Here is a 12,609-nt window from a genome sequence, read left to right on the forward strand (position 1 = left end):
GTTAAGTATTTAACAAAAACATAAAACCTTATTTAGGACTTAAATATCATAGGAGGAAGGTAGTTTTCCACTTCCATTTCCTAGTTATTGGGCTGGACTAATGCACTAATGCTGATTAAAGCAGGAAATATGTGGACCCTGGCACAGTCAGATCTGAATACATTCCTTGCAGGCAGGGCCCAGGTAGGAGAAAGTAACTCAAATTTTTGCACTGACTTTCTTGTTTGCAGTATGTAAATACTTGTATTCTCTTTTTAGGACTGTTATGGAAATAAAAAGAAATGTTCTCTGTAAAATACCTATTAAATAAGATATGCTCTTTTAAATCATACTTCTGTTCTGGCACACTTCTGGTCTAAATTTCACTGAACCAATAACAATGGACAGAATTCATCAAAGGAAAAACATTCCACTGAAATGTACCCCAGGAGCTACATATCTTATGCCACATTTGTTAAAAACTGGAAATTGTATATCCTTCTTTAAAGTTATTAAATGTCACTTATAATTTCAAAGCATTAAGTATAATGACTAAAAATAAGTGGAATAAGTAGTTGATGCCTTTTAAATTTACTACATAGCCTTCTCTATCTCCTGAAAATTACTGGTATAGAAGATGAATTTGCCATATGATTTTCATTGCAAGAATGCCACTGCTAGGATAGGATTGTTAGGTAGAATAAAACAGGGGATCAGACCCAGATGACTCAGAATAGACCGTTAGTCATTAGCAAAAACAGGCGGCCTGCAATCAAACAATAAGGACACAAACAAATACCAGGGGCTCTTCGGGACACTTCCCTATATAGATGAGGCATGCTCTTTGGAGCACTTCCCTATGCAGGTGAGGCATGCTCTTTGGAGAACTTGCCTGTAACATATTCCCCATGCAGATAAGGCATCCTGCTCAAAATCAATCAGAGGATCAAAACACACCTCCACACAGAGATCAGACAACACTCAGCCCTTATGCATCGTAGGGGCCCAGCGAGGAGAAATTAGTGGACTTGGGAGAGGAGAAATTGGGTCCCCAATCAGGTTGGCAGCATGGGGATGTAAAGGAAGACCCAGTTGTAAGGAGAGCCAGTCTCTACTCCCAGGGTGACCCGCTCTCTCTGAGAGCATGAATAATTTGCTGTACACTTTATTCCAGAGAACTTGATTCGAACTTGATTGCCATCTCCAAGGCAATCTGCCACAGCAGTATTTTTTCCATTCTGACAGAGATTGGCCAGATTGACCAGGACCGGCCCCTTAACAGCACCCTAATGGGAGTTATAACTTTCCACCTAAGACATTGTTGCTTTAAGGGGAATTCCCTTCAGCTCTGAACCACTGCCATTCAGATCAGAATGCTCCTGCCTAGATAGCCTGCCTGCCAGCATCCCTAATTCTGTGACCATACTGATGCACCAAGACTGCTGCCTCTATCCCAGCACCACTGAGGTACTTCCCATCTGGAACAGTCCTGCCAAATGACCCACCATTCCAAATACTTGCTTGCATGTGGGCAAGAATCCTAAGAAATAACACAGAGAGCTGTAACAGGATAGTTGTTGTTTACACAATTTAATAGTCTACTTACTCATCAACCACCTAATGTCAATGAAGAATAGAAAAATAGTAAAATCCGATGATGACATGGAAAAGGTCTTTGACCAGGCTGAAGGACTATAGATGGGAGTCAGTTAGCTGTAACTAATAGTTCTGAATTCATTGCTCCAGCTGGTTATTATTTTTGAACCTCATTACACACATCTGACAATCAAAGGCACTTACATAGGCCTCCCTTAGCTCTCCTGTGAGAATAAATATGGGAAAGGGCTTTGTACTGTCAGCTAAAGAGAGAGAGAGCTTCAGGTACAATAGATCCATCAAAACAGCTCGCCTTTCTTAAAAGAAGTATGACTGTGGGTGGGTGTGCATCTATTCAATTAACAAACATTATTTATTAAATACCTATCACTTACTTTGCAACTGCAATTGTATATAATACAGTTAATCTCAAAGATACACAATACTACTCCTTTCATGAGGTTTCCCATGAAATATTCCACTAAGGACAAAACAGAGTTTACATTTTACCCCTGTGTTGAAAGTGTGAGTGATCACAACATTCTTTTCACAACCTGGTCAGGTGCACATACAAAAAAAAAAAAAAAAAAAAAAATCACTAACAAACTCTCACTATTGAAATTCCTTAGTATTCTACTTTTACATTTGAACTACAGTAACACATAGACATTAGAGGCAATATGGTTTTATTTTGGCCGATTTAGGAAGTACAGCTCTTCATTGTGTTTGAGAAGTTTAAAGGTACTTAGAGATGTTACAAAATAAGATTTCAGGAGTTCTTATCGTGGCTCAGTGGAAACGAATCCTACTAATATTCATGAAGATGTGAGTTTGATCCCTGGCCTCACTCAGTGGGTGGAGGATCCAGAGTTGCCATCAGCTGTGGTGTAGGTCACAGACGCAACTGGGATCCCATCTTGCTGTTACTGTGCTGTGGGCCAGCAGCTGTAGCTCCTGATTCGATGCCTAGCCTAGGAACTTCCATAGGCCTCAGGTGTGGCCCTAAAAAAAAAAAATTAGATTTCAAATTTTGTAAAAGCTTATGCATTTATTTGGTTTAAAATTACAAAGGCAAAAAAAGCAAACAGTGAAAATTCCTTTTCTGATGAATTTCCCTTTCCAGAGCAAATCACTGTCACCAGTTCATCTTGTTTAATGCCAGGGACTGTACAATTTGAGAAACCTAGGGACTAGTAGATATCAACAGGAAAAGAGATGAAGGGTCAGGGATATAGATTCGCAATGGGTTAGGAATGAAAGCAGAGATACATTCATCTTAGTGAAAATAACTAATGATTTTAATGGGTAGAATACTAAAGCCTGCCAACTAAGCAGAGAGCAGTTCCATACTGTTTGACCAGCTTGGTCTCAAACCAACTAAGGTAACCCATGGAGAAGTAAGGTCAATATATACAGAGTAATAACCATTTGAAGTACAAACTTTTTAAAGATACAGTTCAGGAAATTTAAAATACTGTCATCTGGAATTTGAGAGAAGGAGGGAGAGGGGAGAGGTGAATTAAAGGGGAAAAGAAAGGAAACAAGTCTAACAATTACTTAGGTTCATAGTAACAGAAGAGAGACCACGAGTCAGTAATGCCAGAGTTTTTCTTTCAAGTTCAATATTTACTATCCATGTGACTTTGGGCACACCTTCAATGTTCTCATATGTAAAATAGTAACTTCATTAAAGAATGCTGTTCATAAATACACAAAATGACTGGAATATTTATGATCTCTTCTCCTGTGACAATAATTAGTTTTAACTAATAAGAGGACAACTTTCAACTCTGAGGGGTTGAAATTCTCTCTGTAAAGTTTATTCATATAGCTCATCGGTATGAGAGTAAAATCTGAAAATAATCTCTTTTCTTTAAATTTGAAATAAGAGAATTCATAGCTGCACAACTCATAAAGAAAAGATGGATACATCACTCAAAATCAGTCCAAGAGTTTAAATTGAATAGCATTCTTTTCAGGCCCACCAAAAATATAAAATATTTAAAAATAAGCTCATTGTACTTCAGTAGAGAAACTTCAGTGAACAAGGTATTGCACCCTTTCTATAACATCTCAATAAAAGTGATTCAAAGCATTTTAAATTGGATTTTTTTCTCCTAGACATTTTGATGAGGGCGTATTTTTTTTCTTTTCTTTTTTGTCTTTTTGCCTTTTCTAGGGCCGCTTCTCAAGGCATGTGGAGTTTCCCAGGCTAGGGGTCTAAACGGAGCTGTAGCCTCCGGTCTACACCAGAGCCACAGCAACACAAGATCCGAGCCGTGTCTGCAACCTACACCACAGCTCATGGCAATGCCAGATCCTTAACCCACTGAGCAAGGCCAGGGATTGAATCCACAATCTCATGGTTCCTAGTCGGATTCGTTAACCACTGCGCCACGACGGGCACTCCTTGACGAAGGCATATTTTATAGTTAGTAGCTTCTAAGTTTAATTATGTCATTACTCCTATACATTCATGTAGTATCCACCTTTCCCAGACTAGCTTACTTGATTAGCTTATGTTGTTTAACACCTGTAAGAACAGAGCCAAAGACCACATCCAAAAAAAGTGGTATTAACCAGCAATGTTTTTAATAATACAAATCCTATCAAGGTGTTTTAGGCTCCTAAGGAGTTTGAAGAAAAGGAAGCAGGGATAAATCTTATCATGGACACCTATTGCCACTCTTAAAATTTTACTATATGATCCAAGTTTCAGTCAGGCATGAGCAGCAATTGCATCCTTGTGCTTGAGTCTGCCTTGGCTAATGCCTATCAATATTATCATGACTCATCTTGAGGCATGGCCAATGGTAAATGTCTGAGTACTAAGCAAATACCATTAAATGTCTCAACACTGGGCAAATACCATTCAATTAAATACATTGAAAAGAAGTTTATTCAGGCAAGATAGAGGGAATCAGCACAAAGTTTCAGAGACTGTGGTTATTAGATCTAAGCTATTTGTCATAGTCTCCAAAGCCTTTTGAGTCTAAGTGAGAGATTGAGATAATTCTTTGGACTTTTGTAAATTGAGTTTAATAGTAAACTGTTCTGTAAAAACACTGTTTGACATACATTTCACCTTGCATTTCTTTTTCTCTATTTCCTGAAACTGGAAAATAAATGTGTGAAAATATTCTGCTTTATGTTACAGTGTCTAATGACTCCACATTTTGAAATTAAGAATTATATAATTCGTTAATGCTCCCAACATTCTTCTTTCTACTGATTTATTCTTCTGTCTCCCTAATTTACAAATGCTGACTCAGGCATCGGTAGGAAGATAATAATGGTCAGTATAACTTGAGTCTTAATCAGTTTCAGAAGTATTTCAGAGAATATTGAACATAGAGCTTATTCATGTTTGCATCTGTTTTTAATAGTTTCAGATGTTTTGCGTGTTAAATTTAATATTAAAAATTTATTGTCAAGGAGCTGCTCACATTTTTATTGCATTAATCATCACAAAAGTAATTTAACTGTATTAGATTTTTTAAAAAAGAACATCCATTGAAGTGGAAATTTCTTTCATAAACATAGATGTGTTTGAAGATAATATTGGCCCTGGAATATAATTTTTAAACTCTTAAACTTGCACGCTTATTTGACATGATACCTTATATCTCAGCTATACAGAAAGAGAAATAACTTATGTCAACATGAGATTGTGCTTAGATTCATGAAAGATATGTCTTAATCATTTCTTCACTTCCTCCTACCTGAGATTTATTTCAACTGTCCCACTCCATCAAAGATTTTTGCACTCTTAGAAGTGTTTTCTATGATAGTTTGTAAGAATTTAGTGATATGTTTTACTTCATAAAGAAAATTATAAGGAGCAAGGTGTAGAAATTACACTCCATCTTCTCTCTGTATAGTGACATCTGCTGGGCTGTAGCCCACAGTGATTTTTAAGCAAGTAACTGCTCATTTTATGGGGGTGGAAGCTCATTTTTTTTCCCCAAGTCCAGATATGTAGTTCATTATGATCCGGAGAAATAACTTTCACTTAAGCATCAAAAATCAGTCCCAGAGTTTAATGTTTACCTTAAAGTAGTGCTGAAAATATACTCCTGTTGTCTACCTCTATCTGTTGGCATAATCCAGAACAATCTTCCTCTACAAAACTGTGAAATATATTCTTGTAATTAGTTTGAGGAGTATCCTGGAGAGGAGGGTATGAGCCACTGTGGAGAGGTCAACAGCGTTACTACCTTCGGGACATTAAGGAAACAATAGGAAACAATACTCATCAAAAGGATAAACTTCTTCGAGGAGACTGTTGGTTTATCTCAGTCAGTTACAGAAAATTTGCTACAGGAAAAGGCCAAGACTCATGCCCTTTTAAAAACACATCTCGTTGCCTTAAAAGGATGCAGTGATCCTCGCTGGCAAAAAACTGCTTTGCACTTTGATATTTAAGGCTGAATGTCTTCCAACAGCAGCGAGTTACAAACAAAAACCTTGGAGCGCACCCTGTAAGTTGCTCACTCCACCGCAGACTGTCAAAGGAGCAGAGTAGTTCCGTGGGTCCTTTTGCCTGCTGCAGCGCATTCCTACATCTTCTGGGCAGTTTGTCCTGGAGCTGGCCCCGCCCTGGCGGCGACCTACCACCCTCTTGCCAGCGCACTCTGGGTGGGGCCTCGCGGCTGGTGGAGATGCGTCCGAGAGTGCTGGGCGGGTGATGCGAGCCGGCTGGGCGGTGCGCCGGAGCAGCCCGAGCCGCGCGCCGCGTCGCTGTAATCGGACACCCGAGCGCTGCCCCCCGCGCCGGCCACTTTCCATTCACTCCGAAGTGCTTGATTGAGCGACGCGGAGAAGGGCTCAGGGTGCCGCGCCACTGCAACGCTGAGGATTCCTTTACAAAGAAACTCAGAGGACCGAGAAGAAAGAATTTCACCGCTGGGACGCCCTAGAAATTAAGGTCTTCTGGGAAAGGAACTAGAGACACGCGGATCCAACCCTCTAGTAAATTGACGACTTTCCGTGTTAATCTCGTCCCCTTTCGGTAAGCTGGATTCTTTGTTTTCAGCATTACAAATTTAACAAAATATAACTTTGGGTTCTGTGTATAGACTTTTCACACATCAGCGTGGTGTAGTCTGGACATATTTTAACAGCGCATGCTGTTTGTCATGAAAGTGTTTCCCTTGCTGAGAGCCCAGCTGGAATTGTTTCTTTAGGTTATGACACCTGCGGAGAGTTTAGAGTAATTCACTGCCTTCTAAGGCAAAATTACGAAGAGTTCTTTTTTTTTTTTTTCTTTTAACTTGTACAATGTGAAAACAACAAGCAGCATATCTTGTGTTTGAGTTAAAGAGAAGTTATAAAATATAAGGGGCGGGGGCATGTATAAGTCGCTTCTCATCTCCAGGTAGGCTTGTAATTACAGTGCTCTGTATACTTACTTCGTTTGACCCATCATCTCATCTCCAGTATTATTCTTTGCAATTTGTGGCTTATGTCGCTTTTATGGAGACATATAAGGTAAGATAATACCTTACATATTGATAACAACAATATGTAAAATTGTATATTATTAGCCTACTTAATAAAGAGACAAAGGTTAGGCATATTTATAGCTTTTTTTTTTTTTTGAGGGTGGGGGGCTTAACTGTAAAGTCAACAAAACCAGGGAGCAGATTACTAAGGGAAAGTCACCCTATAAAAATCAGCTTTCTTCTGAGTTAATTTAGGGATGACAGGGTGAAGAGGTTGTGGAAGCAGGAAAAAACTGTTTCTTTTGAAAATTACCAACATAAACATCTCTAGGGTTTCCTCCATCTGTGTGGTAAAAGAAGCATACAGTATTGTCTTATAATGTACCACCTAGGAAATCAACTTGTAATTTTTGTTTACAGTGGCATATTCAGTGTAATTGTTGGTTTGCTTCTGTATTACAGAAGCTTCTCTATTGCTTCTGTATTACTTTTCACATTTTATTGGCATTTCTTTATAAAATAAAATTAGTGCTAAGATTTTAATTGTAAAAGCCACATATTATTGAAGATTTGCAGTGTTGTAACCTGTAAAAATTTCTATATTAAACTCTGTCATGTCATTGTGTAATGATGGTAGACTCAAAATGATGGGGTTTCTTTTGTAATCCTCAGTTTATTTTGCATATTGTGGCCACTAGGGCTCTTGTAGATACAGAGTTACACATTGCCTGGTCTTTGGTATTCAGACATTAGTTAATAGCATGTATCGATTCTATAACTATACTTTCAAACTGTAATACCTGTTTCCCTGATTTATGTTTTGAAATTCTGACAGCCCTTTTTCTAGTTGATTTATTTTAAATATGCATTGAGGGATACATGATTCACTGGATTGCTCACAACTAAGTCATTGCTTTGAATTTAGCAGGAGTTCATAGTTACTTCATCTGCATCATTTAACAGCTGCATGATCATTGGTACAAGTTGACAGAGAACTAATTTGAGTGATTTAAGTGATCACAAATTGAGCACTAGTAGATTTATGTGTAGAAACACCATTTTAGAGTCAGTTACTCTGAAAGAGCTAATGAATATGTGGAAGTGAATGTTCATGAGGGATTTTCCTACTGCTACTGTATTTATGGTAGAAAGAGTAGTTTTTGTTCACGAATGCTTATTGGCACAATTCTCAAGTCTTTTTCAATGTAATGTGATTTGTAGAGAGAAATACAAGTTTAAATATTGGGTTTTCCTTTGGGAATTGATAACGTTATTCCTGGCTGCTTTGTTCTGCTTTAATATTAGCATTACTTTGCTGGAAGAGGAAATAATTTCAGTGTTAACAAAGACATTCAGACACAAATGAAATCAAATCCAGATTTTCACATCTAAGAAACAAAGTCATAGCACCTCCTACTGTTTGCATAACTATAAAAGTTCAGATATGTCTTTTGCGAATAGGGTGTTCTGTCTGGATTGCTGGTTTGGTGTGTGGCAGGGGTGGAGGGGGGGACAACTCCTGAATGTGGAATGAAATATGACACACTCATTATCTTTGTTTCAAAGGTATTTTCCAAATCTGAAGAAATGGCATACCAGGCAGTTTGGGTCTTCATTGGAGTATTTGTTTTTTCTACCTGTGTAAAAGGATTGTTTCAGCCCCAAGCAAGAGTTTATTTAACATTTGATGGTAAGAAAGTTGATAAACACTCTGAAGAAAATGTTATTTAAGTCTTTTTGTTTCTTATGCAGATTCAGAAATTAATAAGGACAGTAAAATATTATTGAGTATTTAGTAGCTTTAAAAGTAATCTACTGCACTGCTTTTTGGATGACATAGCTATTTTAAATGATTTGTTAATAGGCAAAAGCCTCTATAGCATTTGTTTATGAAAATGCTTGAAGTGTTTTCAGCCCCTTTTAAAGTTTCTACTCTGTTGGTATGTGCATGCATGAGGAAATGGTGAAAACCTCAGGGCCTAAAATCTTTGATCTTAGGAGTCATTTGGCTTTGTTGAGAAATAACCCCTATGTGCTAATCCTCATCAGTAGAATGAGCTATGCAGGTTTAATTATTAAAAAGTTTTTCTTTTTTTTTTTAAGTTGAAATATAATTGATTTCCATTGTTGTGTTTCAGGTGTATAGCACAGTGATTCAATTACACACACACATACATATGTGTATCCTTTTTCAGATTCTTTTCACTTATTTATTATTACAGAGTAGTTCCCTTTGCTATACAATAGGCCCTTATTGGTTATCTATTTTATATATAGTAGTATGTATATGTTAATTCCAAACACCTTATTTATCCCTCCCCCCTGCCACTTTTCCTTTTGGCAACCATAAGTTTGTTTTCCATGTCTCTGGGTCTCTATCTAAATAGTTTTGAAAATAAGTTCATTTGTACCATTTTTTTCTCAGATGCCACATGCAGGTGATATCATATGATATTTGTCTTTGTCTGGCTTACTTCACTTAGTATGATAATCTCTAGGTCCATCCATGTTGCTGCAAATGGCATTATTCCATTCTTTTTTATGGCTGAGTAATATTTCATTGTGTATACATATCACATCTTTATCCATTCATCTGTCAGTGGACATTTAGGTTACTTCCACATCTTAACTTTTGCAAACAATGCTTCAGTGAACACAGGGGTGGGGGGGTAATGTACCTTTTTGAATTATAGTTTTCTATGAATATATGCTCAGGAGTAGAATTGCAGGATCATATGATAACTCTTTTTATTTTTTGAAGAACTTCCGTATTATTATCCATAGTGACTGTACCAATTTATATTCCCACCAACAGTGTAGAAGGGTACCTTTTTGCCACACCCTCTCCAGCATGTATTATTTGTAGACATTTTGATGATGACCTTTCAGACTGGTGTGAGCTAATACCTCATTGTAGTTTTGATTTGCCTTTCTTTAATAATTAGCAATGTTGAGTATGTTTTCATGTACCTGTTAGCTATCTGTATGTTGTCTTTGGAGAAATGTTTTAGATGTTCTGCCCAATTCTTGATTGGGTTATTTTTTGATATTGAGATGTATGTGCTGTTCGTATATTTTGGAAATTAATTCCTTCTTGGTCACATTATTTGCAAATATTTTCTCTCATTCTGTAAGTTGTCTTTTTTTTTTTGGTGAAAATTTTTTCTAATATATTCTGGGCTTTAGCCTCAAAACTTGTCTCTCCATATGTTGTTCTAATGCTGTTTCTTCTATTTCGACAAGGAGTTCCTGAGCTTGGCAAAGTCTCCTAATTAATTGAAAAGGGCCTAAAAGAATAGTTGGAAATATGCTTTTGATTGCTATTGTATGCCACTGTTATCTTCAGAACCTTAGGGAAAAGAGTGTAATTTCAAATTTTCAGAAACACAAAATGTGTAAGATCCTCTGAGGGAATAGCTTGCCAAATGTATGCAAGAGCTTTAATGTATATAATTCAAACAACTTGAAGATTGATGGTTTTGGTCAGTCACATAACCCATACTAAATGGACATACGGAATAAGGAATGGATGAGGAAGATCATACTGCCAGTCAAGGGTTATTTATATCTTTATCGTTTCTTTGATCCATGTCTCTGCATAAACCTCAATGTTATCAGGCTTGTTTTTTTATTCATTTGAAAAACAGTATACTCTCAGGCTTTATATAGCAGGGTGTCTTTGAAACTCTGTTATCTTGAATTTCAAACACAGTATGACTGACACTTATCAGTCAAATGGCTAGATTTTTTTCCTTAAATCACCAAGTGCTTTCCCCAAGGTCATCATAAACACGGAAGGATCCTTATTTAGGGTATGTGAGCTTTTAATTGTTTCCTTAGCTTCTAAGTCAAACATTCCCCTCAAAACCATGGCTACCCAGTTAAGTTGTAAAGAAAGGAAAAACAGACCCTGTGAAGTGTCTTATTTTTCTACTTACACCTCATTTCCCAAGTTGAGAACTATGAATTACCTAATCAAATAAAAAAAAAGTTATTAAGGAGCAGTATGATTTCCCTCCTTTCCTCTCTGTTTCTCTTAGCATGTAGGAAGATGCAGTGGTCTCATAGATTAGGCGTCTAAACCTGTTTATTACATGAGAACTAACCAAACTCTTTTTTTTCTGAAACTTAACCCAAAATATGTATTTTTTTTTAAAGTGTGTTACTAGGAATAATTCATCAAGTCTGTTTTTGGAAAGACAATTAAAATTTATCTTTTACAGAGGAAATTAAATAATACAATATTTTAAAAGCAAACTTGGGAGTTCCCGTCATTGCTCAGTAGTTATCAAACCCAGCTAGCATCCATGAGGATGTGGTTCAATCCCTGGCCTTGTTCAGTGGGTTAAGGATCCGGTGTTGCTGTGAGCTGTGGTGAAGGTTGAAGATGTGGCTTGGATCCCATGTTGCTGTAGCTCAGGTGTAGGCCAGTGGCTACAGCTCTGTTTGGACCCTTAGCCTGGGAACATCCATATGCCATGGATGCAGCCCTAAAAAGACAAAAAGACCAAAAAATTAAAAATAAAACCAAACTTCAATACCATGTAGGACAATGACTGCTATCTACAAAGTGACTAGAAATTATGATGCGCTTTTTAAAATACTGCATATATAAAATTTTAAATACTCTTAAACTAAATCCATATCCTTACAGAATAATACTTAATTTATAACCTATGTAGATTACAGTATAAGATAAGCTATTGATATGAAAGTCATAATTCCTATTTTATTCTTCTCAAGAGTCTTACTAGGAAAGAATTAGAGAGATAATTCACTTAATTTGGATACTATTTTAAAGAGATATATCAACAAGGAGAATAAACCTAATGAAAAGCCACAATTTCTAAACCAATGCCAAAAAAAACCTCCCAAAATGAACTATATATTAGGCAAAGTATCATAGGAAAAGTGCCTTGAGCAAAACCATTTGTCAAAATGTATAGATTTTAATCATTAATTAGTCATTATCTAAAAAGATTTGACAGTACACCTGCTTAAGAGCCTGTTCCAAATGTCTTACTACTAAAAGTATCTCATTGATCTTATTATGACGTGTTTAAGTATCACACTGAAAAAGTTACTAAATTTCTTCCAAAATAGTTTAGTCTTTTGTGTGTGTGTGTGTGTGTGTGTGTGTGTGTCTTTTCTATGGCTGCTCCTGCGGCATGTGGAGGTTCCCAGGCTAGGGGTTTAATCGGAGCTGTAACCACCGGCCTACATCAGAGCCAAGCAACACAGGATCCGAGCTGCATCTGCAACCTACACCACAGCTCACGGCAACACCAGATCCTTAACCCACTGAGCAAGGCCAGGGGTCAAACCCGCAACCTCGTGGTTCCTAGTCAGATTCGTTAACCACTGATCCACGACAGGAACTCCCCAAAATGGTTTAGTCTTAATATCAAAATATAGAACTTCATACAGGGTTGACATATATATGAATATATATTAATTTAAATATATATAGATCTATAGATACATAGTTTTTTCATTTATTTCATATTTTAAAATTTCTATCACTATCAACCAAAATTAGTAGGTTTTTTTTTTTTTTTTTTTTTTTTGGCCTTTTTAGTGCTGCACCTGC

The 12,609-nt window shown here is 37.0% G+C and overlaps 1 protein-coding gene and 1 long non-coding RNA gene across 2 annotated transcripts in view; both read left to right on the forward strand.

The window, feature by feature from the left end:
- The first annotated feature begins 6,370 nt into the window (after positions 1–6,370).
- SEMA3C (semaphorin 3C) overlaps positions 6,371–12,609 on the forward strand; it is a 181,006-nt gene continuing 174,767 nt past the window's right edge. Inside the window, exons 1-2 of the mRNA XM_013979789.3 lie at positions 6,371–6,586; positions 8,586–8,709. Coding sequence (XP_013835243.2) covers positions 8,607–8,709 — 103 coding nt within the window. The 5' untranslated portion in view covers positions 6,371–6,586; positions 8,586–8,606. The remainder of the gene's footprint in view (positions 6,587–8,585; positions 8,710–12,609) is intronic.
- The window catches only part of LOC146400054 (uncharacterized), a 57,546-nt gene continuing 54,094 nt past the window's right edge, over positions 9,158–12,609 (forward strand). The window contains exon 1 of the long non-coding RNA XR_014816018.1: positions 9,158–9,200. This is a non-coding gene — a long non-coding RNA (uncharacterized LOC146400054). The remainder of the gene's footprint in view (positions 9,201–12,609) is intronic.

The sequence above is a fragment of the Sus scrofa genome, chromosome 9 (genome assembly GCF_054392235.1).
Source record: "Sus scrofa isolate SSC_HxYL_T2T_F1_AM1 chromosome 9, Sscrofa_HxYL_maternal_Yorkshire_Landrace_v2.0, whole genome shotgun sequence".
In the NCBI taxonomy this organism is placed as follows: Eukaryota; Metazoa; Chordata; class Mammalia; order Artiodactyla; family Suidae; genus Sus; species Sus scrofa.